This window comes from Dicentrarchus labrax, unplaced genomic scaffold (genome assembly GCF_905237075.1).
Source record: "Dicentrarchus labrax unplaced genomic scaffold, dlabrax2021, whole genome shotgun sequence".
NCBI lineage: Eukaryota > Metazoa > Chordata > Actinopteri > Moronidae > Dicentrarchus > Dicentrarchus labrax.
In genome coordinates, this window is record NW_026136721.1 from 12,720,480 (window position 1) to 12,739,669 (window position 19,190).

At 42.6% G+C, this 19,190-nt stretch overlaps 1 protein-coding gene across 4 annotated transcripts in view; it reads right to left on the reverse strand.

Annotated features, from left to right (window-relative positions):
• Nucleotides 1-19,190, reverse strand: part of rgs12b (regulator of G protein signaling 12b) — a 43,657-nt gene extending 24,467 nt beyond the window's left edge. For 3 of the 4 annotated variants that reach the window (XM_051384477.1, XM_051384475.1, XM_051384478.1), the window contains exons 1-5: nucleotides 19,072-19,189; nucleotides 16,501-17,831; nucleotides 15,997-16,233; nucleotides 14,324-15,307; nucleotides 9,989-10,108 (exon numbers count right to left, since the gene is read on the reverse strand). In XM_051384477.1, coding sequence (XP_051240437.1) covers nucleotides 9,989-10,108; nucleotides 14,324-15,307; nucleotides 15,997-16,233; nucleotides 16,501-17,589 — 2,430 coding nt within the window. In that variant the 5' untranslated portion in view covers nucleotides 17,590-17,831; nucleotides 19,072-19,189. Of the gene's footprint in view, nucleotides 1-9,988; nucleotides 10,109-14,323; nucleotides 15,308-15,996; nucleotides 16,234-16,500; nucleotides 17,832-19,071 lie in introns of all 4 variants that reach the window. The other variant, XM_051384479.1, reaches the window with a different exon arrangement.

A 19,190-nucleotide genomic window follows, 5' to 3' on the forward strand; every position in this document is an offset into this window, starting at 1 on the left:
GGCGCTGCCAAGGTCCTAATTGCCAGAGGATCTAACGCTAAAGAGGCTGCCCAGTGGACCCCTCGCTTTTAAAACTTCCAAGTTTGCCTGGTTCTGCTAATTTTATCAAATGCTCCTCAAAAGTCAAACCTCAGGCACTCAGTTTAAGAACAGCACACTGGTCTCTAACACATCTTTGACAGGCCAGGAAGAACAATGAGTGGTGTATGAGTAACCTGTGCTCAATTCGGCCCAAAACACATCAGTCAGTGGAGGGGAAGAGAGACGTACCGGGCGCCAACACAGGATAAGAGGGATGTGACAAAGATTAAGTTGGCTAAATCCACATCCTGATGAGAAAAAAGAAGAGAGGGGAGGAGGAGAAAAAAGAAGAAGAGAGGCAATTTCTCATATCTTACTCCTCTCTTTAGCCTCATTCCTGTGGTCTAGCCAAGCAGCTCTATTTCCTTTGTGTGTGTGTGCGTACATTAGATGCATGGTCTTTTCTAGGGCCGTTCAACATAAAAGGGAAATATTCTCTTCTGCAAATATCAGATGACAGTAACACAACAGGGCTACTACACACAGAAACAGACACACATGCGTGTACAAGCACACATGCATGCGTGTACAAGCACACATGCAGGACACATGTGAAAAGTTAATATTGAGAACATTCTTTATGCTTCTGGAGTGCATTTCTGTAAAACTGTTTTAAGCAAACCACATACATGGCTAATACACTACTCACAAAAAGTTAGGGATATTCAGCTTTCGGATGGAATTTCAGAATGTACATAAAATAAAATTTTTACATTTTCATAAAATTTCACCCGAAAGTGGAATATCCCTAACTTTTTGTGAGTAGTGTATATACATGGTTGGCTAGCCAAGGGGTTTACTATATTTGTCAGCCTCTATGTGTATTATCTTGTTGGTTATTTATAACTGGTTACTGTTTGTTGTCCTTGCAGATGCCATTTGTCTGCGTTTGGAACATGCTGACATACTAAATAACAAGTTAGATTGCAGTTTTGCACAAACACCACAATATTATATTGTGATATAGGACATTTTGTGGAAATTTTGTGATAAAATAATGATCATTATTATATTCAATTATATTCAGTAAATGAAACCCCTGACAAATTCAGGGGTTTCATTGCATTGATACATAAATCCTGTAAATTCAGGATAAAGTAGTCCTGCTCACGGATTTTCAACACTGCCTGCCATGGACTGATTCACGCAGAGATAAAAGGCTTAGCTACCTTGCTATTAAAGTTTAGTAAAATCCCCAACCATTAACATTCCTATGATTTCATTGTATGCCAACATATTGCAGAACCCTATGGGAACTTGAAACAAGGTCTTACATGAAGTACATGAGAGAGACAGCAGCTCAGGAGGAATCAACAGGTGGTTTTCCTTCATGGTTTAACCAGCAGTTACAAATAGATGAAAATTCAAAGCTTGTATTAGCGCACTTTCAAACTCAAACTCTCAACTCTGTCAATATTTTTTCCTGCAGAAAAGAGTTTATGATCTCTCTGTTTCTCTGCCTTGCACGCAAACACTGTGATTCAACAAAACTCAACATTGCCCTCTGCTGAGAGAGGTGAAGCATTGAATAGAGCAGAGCAGGAGAAAAACTTCTGCTTCCTTCTAATCAATTACTTTTACTGCTTTGTGTATGTTTGTGTACGTCTTGTGTGTATTTGAAAACTGGTGACTGTCAAATCTGCATTAAAGATGACACATACTTGATATTCAACTGAAGATAACTTGCATGTGTAGTGCCTTTTAAAAGTTGTGATTTACAGTAGTTGCTGGTGCAGAAGCCACAAACACTGCATAATTATGCAAAAATTGGAAAGAGGAGAAATCTTGAAAATCATGATGACTCATGCCAAACAGGAAAACTCCACCAGTAAATAGGAACAGCGGTCAAATGCAGACCTTCACCAACAGACTGAGTGAAAAACAGAAATTAACAGCTGCTGCAAACCACAGCCTCAGACTGGTAAGCCTTTTCTCTCTTTTGTCTACACTTTTTAAGTTAACAGTGCTGCGACTAACTTATCACATGACATTGCTTGATTGTGCTGATGTGCTAAACTGCACCCATCTGGCACTTGATGAAGATAAAAAAGAAGCATTTGTGTTTATTTGAAATTGGAGCTACGTCTGATGTGACTCCTGGCCTCCTGAGGTGTTTCGTGTACAGGAGCAGCGTTGATCCTGTCTCATCATCTGATTTTCCTTCCCCAACACACTCTGCTCCCAGGGGATATCACGAGGAACACACACAGGGAGAATACACACACATAGAAGAAGAAATGTGTGTGCAGGTTCTTATCTTTGGGTGTCTGATTGTGTGCTTATTCACTTTTTTTTTTCACTATGTGAATGAGTTTTTTATGTCTGTGTGTGTGTGTGTGTGTGTGTGTGTGTGTGTGTGTGTGTGTGTGTGTGTGTGTGTGTGTGCGTGTGCTGGGTCAGAGGGCTTGCATGCTGCTCTTTTCTCACTGTTGTGTTTAGTGAAATAATGTCCTGTGCTGCTCTCCACCAGAGTGTCAAAAGCTCTTCGCTTAAAATGTACAGACACATACACACTCATCTACTGACCTATTACACTACATAAATACAATACTGTGGACACCATGACCACATTGCTTAACACTATATACATTAGCAGTTTTTTTACATCTACATTTAGCCTAACAGATAAATTATATTAGTATTTCTACAATTAGACATACACTAACTACTTGGCATGGTGATATTTTCAATAGGAGATCACATTAACAATCAGACAAACATTTTTTACATAAAATAATATTCTTTAAGTCCCATGGAACAAAAACAAATACAGTTTCTAGTCAAACGGACTGAACCAAAGACTCAACAGGTCTCCCTTTAACTCCTGCACAGGTCACATGATCTGTTATCGCAGAGATAGGCCTGAAACTTTAAGGACATTTTCTTAATTGTAGCACTAAATAAATATGTATTTGACTGATTAGCATGAATTGACAACTCCACAAAAACAACATCAAACAGGAGGTTTTGTTAGACTGTTTGTACATATAAAGCTTTAGAATAATCTGCTCCAGCAATGTTGGTCTAAAACAGTCATGACTGTGTAACACAGCCTGGATGCTATATGTGACAGAGCAAGGGAGTCATCAGAGGGATCATATAGGCTGCATAAAATATAGGGAGAGCAAACACACACACAACACACACACACACACACACACACACACTCCCATAAATTCCTACAAGCACACAGACATACACACGTGAACAAACAGCTTGTTAACTCACTGGATCAGCGGCCGTTCCAGGATCCACGCTCAAAGTTTGCTGCTCCATGAAGGAAGAGACAAGTAATCCTCAGCACTGCATGTGAGACCTTCCCCCAGTACACATTGTCATCAGCTGTTGAATGTGTGTGTGTGTGTGTGTGTGTGTGTGTGTGTGTCAGTGAGTGTGTGTGAGTGTGTGTATGTGTGTGTGTGTGTGTGCGCGCGGAGAGACGAAGCCGCAAAGCTTGATGGCTTTCAAATGTCCAAACCGCTGCAGAATGTCGCTGTCGCTAGATTCCCCTTCCCTCTCGCCCTCTCTCTCATCCCCCCTCCTCCTCCCTCTCTATCGTCTCCCTCGACTTGCCTCTCTTCTGCTCTCCCCCTCCTCTTTCTCTGCTTTTCCACCCACCCTTGTATAATTTCTATTCCACCCACACTGCTGTGGGCTGAAAGATGCGCACACACACACACACACACACACACACACACACACACACACACACACACACACACACACACACACACACACTCAGACAAATGCAGAGGCACGGCTGCAGAGGGAGACCCCTTGCCATTAAGGAACATACACCCCCACATAAAATGATCGCTGAGTTGAATGTGTTACCCTCAGAGCTCTTCTGTCATCTGCTTAGTATGCCCCATGCACGTCTGGAGCACGGAGAGTAAACTGGCATTCATGGTGGGTGGAGGGGGGGAGGCAGGCAGACAGGAAGACAAAGAAAGAGATATGTAGAGAAAACAGGGAGATCCTCCATTTGACAGCAAGGATTGATATCTTTAGCAATGATCAGGCTGTGTACACCTGAACTAAGATGAAACTGCATTCCTTTACATGCCTTGACACAGAGTGGAGGTACTCACCCCCCCACACCCTCCCACCCGTCCTTCACTTGGCCCGGGGGTGAGGACAGCGGGTGAAGCACCAGCTCACTCACACTCAGCACTGATAAATAACCAAGAGAGCACTATACAGACAGGAGGCATTCAATGTCAACCCACAGGAACACAATGTTTTTCACAATATTGCTCATTAGAATGTCACTTTGAAACAGTTTTGGGAAGTGTTTTGAAGTACTCAGTATTTAGGTCCTGTTTTCACATAATATTGTATTGTAACTAGGAGATGTGGACAACTACAAAGTCTATTCATGTGTCCATTTCCATTTTCAACAGTGATACAGGCTACGTGTAAAAAGCAGGTTACACAGGATATAAAAGAATATATTTCTGTTTTGTTTTGAAGGGGAACCCCACCAATTAGTGCGACTCAACTTTTAAAAACTAGTTGTATAATATCCTCTGTGCCTACACTGGGAGCTTTCTTAAGTCTGAGAAAATAACCCTGATGACCTCATCAGGGTTATTATCTGAGGTTGGATTTGAGACCACAAATGTCAAACTGGGAAATAAAGTGGGCACTAATAAGTGAAAGGCTTTGGCACTAACGAGATGGGGATGAATGATAGTATTGAGCGACATCATGGGAATTCTAGGATCCAGTGTTTTTATAAACTTGACTCATATCCAGACTTTAGTTTTCTCAGCCTCTGCTGCTTCGATTTGACCATTCTTTTTTTATTGTCTCTCATATGTCCCCCAGCTGTATGGAAGTGAAACACTAAATTACTAGCACAGCCCTCTCTCAGGGTTTGTGTTTGGTCTCCATCTTCATTTTATCCGAGTCCTTGACTTGCTAATTATCATCAATAATAACTCATTCTTACAAAAAAAATAAAAACACTCTTAAGCCAAGGCCAACTTTCTAGCTTTCCAGAGCTTTCAACTGTACCTCACGGTCCTCCACAGAAAATAGAACAACAACTGAGCAACTGAGCCATTAAATGGACAATTTTTCAAGTCTGTCTGAAAACAATATTCACATGCCCAAACTATTTTTGGTTGCTTTAATCATTTCCCCTGTCCAAACTGGGCAGAAGAGGAGAAGATGTACGTGATGAGGGACAAAGTCCTCGTTCTGTGAAAGATTGCTTTCCAAAGTTAACATGGGGCCAACGCAGTCAGAGTTGGTCAAATCAAGTGGGTAGCTTTTTAGTACAAAATTGACTCTTTTTGTTACTGTGCTCTCCTGCAGCTCAGAAAGGAAACGCTGTCTGTGGATACAGAAAGAGGGAACTTAGCACTGAAATTACCATGACTTGTGAAGAAGACTTGTTTTGAAGAACTTCTGAAGCCACATATTAGCTTCAGCTGAACTTTAGAATGCATTTTTGCACGGAACAAGGGCTGTAGATTTTGTCTCAGATTTCTTAGATTGTAATCACATTACGAAGGGATCTGTTAATAGCCAGTAAAGACCGGAGGAATGATCACAGTGACCAGCAATGTTTTTAATGTACAAAAGGGCTTGTGATTGTTATTAGGATGGACTTGGAAAAAATGTGAACGTAGGATTAGATCACGTGGAGGTTTGTTGGGAGGCTGACTGATCCTGAACTTGCACTAAAACTGAACAGGTTCCAACAAAGTTCAAATATTGCTTTAAGGTGATCTGACCTCAGAGCAGTCAGGTGCGTGTCTTAGGGTTAGAAGCCATGATGCGTGTTTGTGTGCAAGATCATTTGAGAGTTCCCACCCTTCCCCATGGAAAAACAGACTAGATTTGTCTCAGTGGGGAAGAAGCCAACATTAGGGCTCTAAATCAATTAGCTTTTGGAAAAGTCACACTGAAATGCAAAAACAAGCATGTACATATAATAACATAAGCACACACACAGGGTCACATCGATGTAGTTGGTGATAGATAGATAAGCTTGGTAGTAACTAATGACTGACTTCGACATGTACATATTATGTAAATCTAGAAAGTCCAGAGTGTTCTTAATGTTATCCTCAGCAAAAATTAAAAGTGCAAAGTATAATTCTGTAAATCCTCTTATGTTCATGACCATTCATTTGATAATTTTAAGTGTTTATAAGTGTTCAGTATTACTTTAACTATTCTTGTACATGAATTATTTAATTTGTTATCAGCATTGAGCTGAACAACAGCACTGTCCAATTCACAAACCACTTATTTTACTGTAGGCAGCCCATAATTGGCTAGTCAATGCTTTCTTTTACTTGCTTGTAAAATTAGCAGAAGACTGAAACAGGGGGAGCTCACATTAACTTGCTTGTAAACCATATGAAATTCCCCTCAAAAATTATATTTAATAAATGTTTGCAGTCATGTCTGCCAGAATTTTACACCATGTGCAGCAGGTAAAACAGCTTTGTTGTGCTGCAGAGCTTGCGTTGGAATTATCTCTCCCACCACCAACACTTGAGCTCCACTGGAGAGAAACTGCATCTTCCTCCACCTATCATTATGTTGCAGCTCATGGAGGAAACAGCAGCAATCAACCTTGTAATCAGCCTATTGTTTGGTACTTATATTTGTGCGTTCAACCTCTGAATGATTATTTGAGCTTGTTTTCATGTAAAAACCTACTTGGCAATAATCAAAATTCTGATTCTGATTCTGATTATCAGTCTTATTTTAGTAAATGGCTGATACAATTGCGTGCTGACAATCACCTTGCTGTTCAGACTTCAACCTTGGAGGACCACTTTAGGATTGTTCGTGTCCTTCGAAATGGTTAATTCAGGCTGTGTTTTCATCTGGTTGAAGGTGCGCTCTACAATAGCTTTCTGTGGTTTTAAACAAAGTAGTTTATTTTATTTAACAGTGTCCCTTAGCCTGAGTGCGCATATATGACACATATGGCAGTTCATCAGACAACTGAAATCCAGACACACACATCTAGAGGAAAGCAGATGTGTCTGGCCTGGCTTCCTTCCCCTTACTGCTGTCATAAGACATTGTCTGTTTGTTTGTTTTGTTGTTTGCATGTGTGTGTGAGTGTGTAATGGTTAAGCTCTACAATCAGACCCATCACAAGATAAGCTGCAAGCCTCAAGCTCTGGCAGACATAAACACACACACACATATATATATATATATATATACAGTACAGTACTGCGTGCACACTCACACACACACACACACACACACACACACACACACACACACACACACACACACACACACGCACACGCACACGCACACACACACACACACATGCACACGCACTTCAATACAGCATGAAGTCTGAAATCTGCTGGAACCTTAAATGGCACAGCTAACAAGATGCCTGAAAACTGTGTGTGTGTGTGTGTGTGTGTGTGTGTGTGTGTGTGTGTGTGTGTGTGTGTGTGTGTGTGTGTGTGTGTGTGCGTGCGTGCGTGTGTGTGTGTTAATGCATGTGCGGTCTATATACTGTATGTGCTTTTGTGTTGATGCCTCACTAACGAGGGGAATGTCAGCTTGTTGCTCATCAGAGCTCATTAGAAGTGCAAGCCAACACTTCAAACCCCATTACCCCCCACCACCATCACCACACAAACACAAACACCACGCAACCACACACACACACACACACACACACACACACACACACACACACACACACTCATCTCTCTCTCCTCCCCTCTCCCACAACACAAAGACCTCTCTGTTTGTGGACATTACCGCATGTGCTGCAAGAGAAAAAGGCCTAACGACCGGAAGAAAAAGGTAGAATAGAGGGGGATGGAGGATTGTGGGGGGAGAGAAACCCTGCCATGGGATGGTTTGGCAATGAGACAGAAAGATCTACCCGTTTGAACACACAAAATGGTGGGCAATTCAAATGTCTGCAAAAATGCACTGGAGCTTCTGATGTAATCACCTGGTGATGAATCATTTCCGTTCGGATTTGTTTTATAATTGAAATGAACACATTTGTATGAAAGATACATTTGGACTGAGAAAATAATTTATAGTTTGAGGTGAAACCAAACAACAATGTGAATTTGTGGTCAGGAAAGACAATCTGAGGAACCAAGTGATTTGCAAATTGATTTTAACTTTAAGGAATTTGCTTCAATCTGAATTTATTTCTCATAAAAACCATACACAGCAGCTTTAACTATAATTAAAATAGTTTTGGGGCCATTAGTTTAAGACGTAACATGTCCAGTTTGAATCCAGCCAGGAACTGTAGCATGTTATTCCCAGTCTCGCTCTCTCTCTCCCCCCATATTTCCTGTCTCTTTCTACTGTGCTGTCCAGTAAAGGAAGAATGCCAAAAATGTATATTAAAAAAAATGCACTACTGAAGCGACAGTGTGGGATCTGCTTATCTGCTCCCAAGGTGCCTCAGTAGCCACTAAACGGCGGAAACATTTAGCTTTCTCCTGATCTCTATCTTATGGCCAGAACTACTGTTATGAATCCTGCTCACAGACAGAAGGACTCTGCTTTGGTCTCGCTAACCTTCACACACAGACACATACAGGCCATGATGAGAAGAACACTCGGTGTGTTTAACTCGAAGGTACAGCATTATCCTGTAGCTACTTAGATATCTGTTTTTTCACTCACATTAAGTTAAAAAAACTGACAGAAATAGCTGCTAGAAACTGAAAATCATATATTTAAATCCCAACACAACTAAGATTAATATAACCTTCTGCAAACTTAGGCCTTCCCTCAAGGGCATTTACAGTGGTAGCCATAATAGCAGTCTATTGTATCGTTCCTGCCTGAGTACTACAGCCGCCACTGCAGTCTTTCTCTTTAGAAAATGTTGTAAAGTAGAACTAAATAGGCATATTGTTAGGCAAAACTCATGGCTCTCAAATGACTGGATATCAGGTCATTTCTTGCAGCTAAAAGGAGAGCAAAAGTATAATTCTTGCAACAGTGTAGCCATACTGAGCCCACTCAGCAGAATATGCAATCCTTCTACAAGTGTATGGCTGCATATATCAAATAGTAACCTCAGTTTAGTAATTCCCTGCAATCAAATCTGTACAGCAGGGACGTCCAAACTTTTTCCCCTGGATGGCCAAAACTGAAACTTTTTATTTTTTTATTTTTAAGATGAAAAATGGAACTAGGATCCCAAGTTCCCTTAATTGACTGACTTCCTGCACAGGCTGTCACTCTGTCCCCTGTGCTCAGATTATGAAAAATAATCAATTAGGGATTCTACATATTTAAAGAGCATTCTTACCTCACAAAAAATCCACAGGCAAAAGAAGAGAGAGTTCCTGCACACTTGCATTCGAGTCCTTAGACCTTCATCAGGCAAAAACTGTTTTTATCTGGTGGGAAAAGGACAGTGTGCGGGAGTTCTTTCTTTTCTTGCCAATGAATTTATCCTCCAAAACACCTGTCTACAAGAGCATAAACATTTAATAATATAATATGTTTTTTTAATAATTGGGGTTTTTTTGCTAGAAACATCTTAGCCCTGCTGTACACCAATCCCAGTCCATAAAGACCAGCCTTTAAATGTCTGCTCTTTCTATACGATAGCTCTGTCCATGACAGTGTGTATGTTGCCACGGTGATGTGAGAAGGGGGCTTTACGTGTCATGTGAGGATGTATAATGCGCATGAGCTGCTATTATTAGAGATGGATGGTACGTGTGTGGCTCAAATGTGACAATAACACAGCGGTCAGACCAGGCTTGAGCACTGCAATAACACTTGGCAGAGTACTGTATGTGAGAGAGAGAGAGAGAGAGAGAGAGAGAGAGAGAGAGAGAGAGAGAGAGAGAGAGAGAGAGAGTGAGTGTGTGTGTGTGTGTGTGTGTGTGCTACTATGTGCGCACGCATATGCTCCTACCTCCAGGTTATCCAGAGAGCGGGCTAGGCTGAGGCGTTTGGAGCGTCCAAAGGAGCGTCTGGCTGAGGAGCGCTGGGGGAGAGGAGGGAAGCCCATGGTCAGACCACGGAACCGACCACCCTGAGGAGAGAACATATACAAATGCTTTATGTAATACATATAGATACACGTGGGGGTGGCAGTAGCCAAAAAGTCAGAGAAGTGAAGTGCTGATGAGGTTGCTTGTAATAATCCCTAAATAAGGTTAGAAAATGTGTGTGGCGACAATGAGTGTCTCCCATCCTTCGACAGCTACTGCTGAGCTCTAACTGAGCAAGGCACTTGATTCCAAATGGAGTGGCCAGCAGCAAAATACAGGTTGTAACAGGAAGCTTCCAGGTGAGAATAAACAGAAAACAATTCTCATTTGACTTATTGACATAAATTGGAGGGTTGTTTGGTAGTCTGAGGGGCTTTAAATGGATCTACAATTTCTCTGGTCTTGGTCTGGCCAAGGTCTTATTTCACATGTCATCCCTCCCTGTGTACTTTCTGTCACTCTTAACTGGCAAACAATACCATGACAATAAATGGCAGATGTATCAGTACTGACATATAAGCTTGCTGATAAGTAACAATGCAGAAAAAGACAGGTCAAACATATGGTTGAGGTCATTGAAAGTCTGCATAGTTTGTCTACCAGAGTACTGACGAGTTGTTGTTTTTCAGACTGTAAAATGTTCCAGTCAGAAGGTATCCTAGTCACAATTCTTAAAAAAAAACTACATTAAGAAATCTTTAACAAAAATGTTAGTTTATGTAAAAATATATACATAATAGTAGGTGATATATCATTATCAAATATCAAATGAAATATTAGTATAAACCTCAAACATCCAGTCGATCAGGCTGTAATATAAAAACTTTAAAAAAAAAACATTCACAGTAAAGATGCAAACAATAAATAATTTAATAACGTACATATCCATATTCAATTACATTTGTTTTATTAGCTCATGGAAGCTTTACAGTGTTTACACTGTTGGTGGATTGTAGACTATGTGAGTTTATTAGTGTTGTGCATTAATGGGATGTAATGTCAATTCATCCATACAGGTTTTAGATCAAAACATCCTGTTGGATAATATCTTATAATATTGCATTGAAACCAAAATGATCAAAATCATGATACAGGTTTTGATAAACAGCACATAAATAAACTGCCTGCCAGTATTTCTTACAACTGCTGACTGCTGTCTGTGTGTGTGTTTGGAGGGACTGGTGTTATAGACAAATTAATTTCAAACTGTCCATTAAATAAAGACACATGTAGACAGTCTCAGATGAAATCTTAAATGAAGAGATTTGTGCAGCTTTGCCTGAAGCATACACACGTATGTCTGTCTGAGACAGGTTTCTTTTTTTTCCACTTAAATGTCAAATTCCACATGTTAGACACAGATATGTACATTCCTGTGATTTTGCCTGCAATACCAGATAGTACTTTAGTCAACCCTGCAACCACAGCCATAGCACAGAGACACACAACACTGACACAAATGGGTTGGACACAATAACAAAAACACTCAGAGTTGTATGTGGGGACGTAGTATGTTGTGCCCTTTTATTGGATGGCATTACATGGTTCAGAAGAATTTTCAAGATGGTATAGCAATTTAATTTAAGGACTACTACAGTGGAAACCCACTGACTGGAATGACTTTTGAACTGGCCAGCTGTTAGATGATGCCATAAACCGCTGCCTAAAATAAGCCCATCTGAAAATTAGTCATTGGGTCATCAAGATTTATTGTCAAAAGCCATCTGACAATGATGTAACCCCACTGAGTAGTGCTGTAAACCAAAGAGGGGAAGAAGCTTAGTCTTGCGTTGCCTTCTCAAGTTTACAATTAGCCTTTTAACAACTGTTGTCCTTTCGTTTTAGAGCACAACAGAAGTATTCGGCTACTTTCTCTCCTCTCATAAATGGCATTTTGCAAATCTCTTTCCATTGTTGGAGAGAGCGACCATGAATGGACCCCAGTTGACTAATGAGTGATTAATCAATGCTGACAGGCTCCAGAGGCCAAACTGTGACACATGTTGAATCTGACTGGCTGATTAGGAGGTCTTGTCGGCATTTCATCAGCAGATGACCAGTGGTGTTGCCTGGATACTGATTCTACTCTGCATCTGTGTGTGTGTGTGTGTGTGTGTGTGTGTGTGTGTGTGTGTTTTTCAGATAACACGACTTGAACATTCATTACATGTGGGGCCAAACACTCCATCCTGTTAAAGATTATTTTTAGAGAGGCTGAGTTTGGATTAAAAGGGGATGATAAAGTGTTGATCTGACTCAGCAGTACTGCGGTTGTTTTGGGTGTGGCTGCACCAGAGATTTTCAGAAAAACACTACATTTTAGTGGAAGACTCAGAGTTCTTATCTCTGTAGCTCATCTTGTCTCCCTTCTCTCTCTCTCACACACACACTCACACACACACACACACACACACACACACACACACACACGCACACACACACGCACACACGCACACACACACAGACAAACACGCTATGTCAAAGAAAAGAGGCATCCTTCCTGTTTACGACAGCACAGCTGTCAACATAAAAACCAAACACACACACAAATACACCACTTATTCCTTGTAAAAACATGAACTGCACCAGAATAACAAGGGCTGAAACTGAATGGCTCTCTCTTTGATTTTACAACACATAGATACAATCACTATCACATTTCAACAGTCAGGATTCAATTCATGAACTTCAGGTAACAAGGGAATGGAAATCCAAAATGGATTTATACTTTATTAAATGAGTTTCCCCTGGACATTCAAGAGTGCAGGAGGCTTATGGAGGTTTAGGTAGTCAAACAGTGCCACCCTGTGGCAAACACTAGAAATAAATTAAGGATAAGGCATAATACACTGTATTACCTAGATTCAATGCAGTAACAAGTTAGTTCAACACAGTGATACAGCAAAGCTACATTTGTCACAGCAGAATCAGCATTTTAACCGTAAACATGGCTTATCATGACCGCCTCCAAAGCTCTGTGTCTCCAGTCAGAGGACATTGTTCAGAGGGGTTAACCTCCACATTCCTGTCACTGTCAGACTCTACCCTGCCCTTGGCTTGTAAACACTTCCTCCGATTGTCCCCTGGGGGTCTCTGGGACCCTGTCCGCCACAAGTTTTGCTGGACGGGAGCACCAGCCTTCTTCAATATCAAGGAAACAAGAGTCTATCCTCGGTAGCTTTCTAATATGTAAATGTAGTGGAGATAATGAAACTGTTTCCTACATACTTCTTATTCTGTTTTTCACCTGACAGGAATCCAGTCAGGCTGGATATATCTTTAACACTCTGTCTCTCTTCCTTTCATTGTCTGGAAACAATAAACAGCCAGCCAATAATGTGCTGTGTCTCACTGTGTCTCACTGTGTCTCAGTGCAAATGGAAATGGATTCTCACAAAATACTGCAGCCACTGTATTAAAGAGTAGCTTAATCTTAATTGGAATGGTGGGAGTGTTTTCATTTACTGCTTGTCACATAACTAATGTAACCTTGTTTGAATCTCTATAATATCATAAATGCAGTGCATTACATGATAGCAAACAAACACCCTACTGTTTATATTTACTTCATTAAAACTAGTCTACAGCCTGCTCTGCTGTTACACTGAGTCTCATTACGATGGGAAACAGGTGGTTTTCAGGTGAAGGCAGATGCCTGGCTGGTGCATAATACATGATCTGATACTGGAGCACTGGGGATAAATAACTTATCAATCCACTTGTACCAAGTCTGGGGAGAGAGCCAACTGGGATGCTCACATTATTCAGAATAATGAAGGGATGTTCTGTGGGGTGAACAAGGTTCACCGCAACTTTAAAAACCACTGAAAAGTTTTACCTCTGAGCAAGAAAGTTCATTCAAGGACGGAATGGGTTAAATGAAAAGGAGAATTGCGAGAATGCAATGGAGAGCACTGGGATGAACACAGATGGATTTATAGCCTCAATAAACTGTAGTCTTGGACACACTCTAGTCAGAGTAAATTTCCACAGCAGAGGTATGTGATGGGGGATGCTACCTGCTCCCCGGGCTTCTCATCTCATGGTCAGTTTTAACACAACTCTTCCAAAAGCCCACAGACCACAAACTGGCACAGTATAACACATAACTTCATACAGTGTTGTAGTATGACTGGCTATTTATTGGGTTGAATTGTGAATAGAAATTAATAAAATATACGATTAGCATGAAAACTGACCAAAAAATCAAGGCCATTACTAATTGAAATACGTTCATAACTTCATCAAAAATGTACCTTTTTCTCTCCCTCCTTTGAATTCCCTCGTTTCTTCTCTCTTTCGCTCCTCTCTGCTCCAGCTCTCTCCCGATCCCCAGCACCAAACAGCTTCTTAGCCCACTCATCTTTCTGAACAGCCAGTCGGTGGGTGTGGGAGTGGGGATGTGATGGAGGAGGAGGCTGATTGCCTCCAGGTGGTGGCAGGTGGTCTCCGGGGGCCAGTGGGGCCCGATAGCGGTCAGCTGGGATCTTATTCATGGGTGGGGGCAGGGTGCTGCAGTTAGCTGATGACCATCCGTCGGTGGATTCGGCGTAGGACTCCTGATCGCTGCTCAGGCCCTGGAGGTGGCTGTGGTGGTGCTGCTGACGCCAGTCTCTCAGCACATGGACTGGCAGCCACCGCTGCTGCTCCACCCCTACTCCAGCCCCTCTCTTTTCTCCTCCCCCCACAGCTCCTCCCCGCTTCCCTGGTGAGTAGTGGTGTGGGTGGACCCCTCGAGAGTGCCTGCCGGGGACATCAGGGTGAGCCAAGGGGAGAGGGTGAGGGAGGTCAGCCAGGTGTGGTTCGTGACGGTAGTGGCCATTTCTCAGAGCTGGCGGAGGAGGAGGAGGAGGTGGGTGGGAGGCTGCAGCTCCTAGGGTGGGGCTCCAAGCCTGCTGTGATGAAGGTGGGCTGTCCCAGTGGCGTGGTCCAGAGGTGTGGTTGTGGTTGGGGGGACCTCCGAGGTCTACTAAAAGCACTCTGTTGCTCTTCTCTTCTGGTAAAAAGTTGCCGATCCCACTGTCACTGTTGCTGCTGGTGCTGTGGTTCTGCTGGGCGTCATTGTCTGGATCATGGAAGGCTCGGGCCCGGACCCCCTCAATATTGTCCCCCATGTCCCGGTAGAGGACAGAGACAAACTGGAGGAGAGGCTGAGAGCTGGGCGGGAATTCCAGGCAGCCTCCTGTGTCTGGGTCGGGGGTGCACTCAAAGCCAAACCTCAGAGCTACACCTAAATGGACCTTAGGAAACAAACAGACATTTTCTACAATAAATATCACTTTCTCTCAACGACAATATTGCATAGGAAAATATTTGAATTGCTGCATAAATTACATAAAATGTAGCTGTTAGTAGCATAGCATCACTGACTCTCGATTAAATTAACTTTAGGTTTTCAATCTGGCATTGTCAGTAAGGCTGAGTGTCAAACTTTAATTCTTATTAACTCATTCTTTGATCAGACAAAGAATGAGTACATTTTGGTATTTTACTTATTTATATAAATGTCATTAACAGGTGCTTTGTGTTTTGTGTACTTTTTTTAATTAAAAAAGTCAAACAATCCCCAGACCCCCTTTTTTCTTTGTTTCTCTCAGCTCTGATGAAGACCTTGTGAGGTCGACACCAGTCAGCATTTTAAACCAATAAGCCAGAATAAAAAAGACTTTCATTAACAGTTTTTGAGCATTTGGCCGCTGCTTTCATTTTGTGTTAGAAATTTCCAGCCGTTATTGACTAAAGGTTGAGTGTTCAATACTTAATAATGTTTCATTTAAATAGGAATAGCCTATGTATATATCTGTACAAACAAAATAAAGTTAAATAAAGATAAAGTTTTCTGGTGATATTGTGATAAAAAACAGCTCTCTCTTTTTAAGTGTGATTTGTAACCCCTTACTGCATCTCATCACTGTCTCTTTGTTCATACCTGGTGATGACAGAGTTCTGGGTCCACGATGAACACGTGACAGGAAGTCCTCAAACTGCCCTCTTCATCTTGTCCGTTGCTGAAGTGATCGTCGTGGTCGTCAGTGGCCTGCATCGTGACCAGTCCGAAGAATCGACGGTCATCGGGACAACAGGCACTGAAGGCTAGTTTTTCTGCTGGATAGGTGGCCAGAACCTGACCTCTGTCACTGCACAGACGCACACTGTCATGCATGACCTGGTAGGATGTAGCCATAAGACAATCACAGTTACACAACATGAGACTTCACATGTGGATATACTGTGTTTATACTGCTGAAGTTAAGTGATCTTGTTAATTCTTTTCTGGTTTTCCAGCCCCTTAAAATGCAGCATGACAAAGCTCATTTAAGGCAACGAGATAAATTATCCAAGGTTTCAAAACCTATTGGAAATTTAGAGTTTTTTTCTAAATATAGTTGACAATTTATCATGATCAGGTGGTTAAAAAAACACTCAAGCGCACCTTCATGAGGACCAGTGAATGGATCTTTTGCTCGGCCCGGAGGCGCCTCATGCTGCATCTGATGGCTTGCAGGCTGTCATTCTCTAAGCTCGTCCCTATGGAGGCCAGCTCAATGGAGCCCAGATAGCCAACAATCATGCCCACATTGAGGATGCCCTCGCTGGGCTCTAGGACCAAGTCTCCCCCATCTCCTACGTCCAAGTCTTGCTCTTCATGGTGGTGAAGGTGCAGATGACGGAAGTCTGAGTCCAGGAAGACTGAGTCGTCATTCAGAACTTGGGCCATCTCCTCCTCGGAGAGCAGGTTGGGGTTGCTCTGAGAACGGGAGGAGTTCCGATATGGAGGAAACTCTGGATCAGACAGTGGACGTGGCTTTGATGATGAGCTAACCCCGGGTCTGTCCTTGTCTGAGCTGCTCGAGGAGTGGCTGGAGTTCTCAAAGATCATATTAAAAATTCCTCCGGACTGCAGCTCTGCCACAACTTTCTCTGCCCTGTTGATGCCCAGCTGCTTAGAATCCATTTTGGGTTTGTACCACCCGCCACGGGCCCCACCACCTGACCTGCTGTTATTGTTGTTATTAACACTGTTGTCATAGAAACCATCCAGCTCATCATCGCTAGAGCACGAGTCCAGGTAAGATGCTGCCATTGTGTTGCTGCTATGGTGACGGCTTCCAGCAGAGCGTTGGTGGTGATGGTGCCGCCTGGGACGTTCTCCCTCAGCAATGACCAGTTTCAAGACACCAGAGCAGCGTCCAATCAGTTTGACCACATCCTCATGGGACGCCTTGGAGACATTGATGTCATTGACGGACAGGATGTAGTCTCCCGAACGCAAACCTACATAGTCTGCGGGACTCCCTTTCAGGATGCAGCTGAGGACACATGGACTTTGACCTGACAGTGTAAAGCCATACCCTGTTCTTCCTCTCGCCACCTCAACAGCCCGGATTCGACCCTGCTGGTTAGAGGAGGAGGGTAGCGGTGGAGGCTGGGGCAGGTTGAGTCCACCTCCACCACAAGGGCGTCTTTTGGATGATGCATCCACTTGCCTGAACATTGTGCCAGGGAACTTCCTCTTGTCCATTGATTCAGTAAAGTTCAATCAGTCATTATACGTCCCCAGGCTCCGCTCACGCAGGAACACAGGACATATCCAACGTCCGTCTCGTCAAACTGCTCTGCCGTCAAGCTGCTACGAAAAAGTGAGTAGCAGTTCTAAATGCAGCAGAGGGGTGAAAGTTTGGCCTCAGTTTTGGCACAGCCTTGCTACTGCAGCACTCCCATCCTGGTGTCACCCGCTCTCTCCCAATTCACAGGCTCAGATACCTGCAGCACAACACAACCCAGTTAGTCATCAAAGCTCTGTCCTCCTCCTCCTCATGCTTTGCCTGTATCTACTTGAGCTTCCATCATACTTTTATAGCATACAGTAGATTAAACACAGTCTGTCTGGCCTATAAGGCGGCATAAGAGCACAATATGGTTATTAAACCGTCAAAAATATCAAAGGAAAACTATCAGTACATCACGACATCATTATTAATGGCATTTCTGACAGTTAATAGCGCATGTTAAGGGGAAAGGTCTGTACACACAGCCACACCTGTGCAGGGTGGAGTCAGGGCACAGCTGTCCAATGGCTAATGTGTTTTTAAACTGGAGGCGTTTTCACACCTGACAGGCATGCAGGTAAAGTTAAGACAGACCCAGCCTACAACAACGCCAGGGGAACTTCAGCTTTAAATTCGCTCATTATCAACGCGGACTGTTGCTTTGGTTTGTGTTCAGTGGCTACCTGCTCATAAATAGTCTAAAACTTTCACTAAGAAGCTGTAAACAAAATGTTGACGTTAGCTGAGGTTAGCCGACGCGTTACCGTTAGCAAAGTTAGCCGTAACAACGTTACATGCTAGTAAAGCTACACGTTAGCAACGGTTGCAATGGTCGCTAGTGAAAGAAATTAACAACTATGTGTTTGACACTTTACACTCAAAAGTGCATGCTTTTTTCCCCCTGTCAATTCACGAGAGTTACAAAAAGTTTCTTGCCGTTACTTGCTGTTCAAAAGTGCATCCACCCATGCTTAAACTATAGTCCCGCCTCCCGATTTCCAGTTCTTTGGAATGTCGGTCTGTAGCTATGGTAACGGCGGTGTACACAGACTTTCATATCCCGTCATTGGTTTTCCCAGTTGTCAGTCAGACAGCGAACAGTTATGTGGACAAATTGACAAAAGTTAGTTTGAGAAATCACAAATAAAAGTAAGAACGGTAGCTTATTCCACAGGTGTCAAAACCCAGTATCAACAAGAGCGGCCGTCTAACTCCGTAGTTCTGATTATTGGCACTATTATCGGATGCAGATTACATGTATGGATCTGTCTTTTACCATCAGTCAGCGAGACAGCAAACGACAACAGCTGAGTACAATACGTCTGAGTTGTAAAGCAGGGATAGCTCAGTAAAAGGTGGATGCAGGTCTTTTTTTTTTTTTTTTTTTAAAGTGTTCCGACAAAGATGTTCGATATAGCGGGTTCACCCAACAGGAAAAATAAAAAATGACTTACTTGTCGGTGTCCGACGGTGATGCTGGTCGGGCGGTTTCCATAGTTTAGTAGCTAGGTTAGTTAGGTAAACTCAGGGACGATGGGTAAACAAAAGAAAAGGCTGCACCATCTGGCGAAGT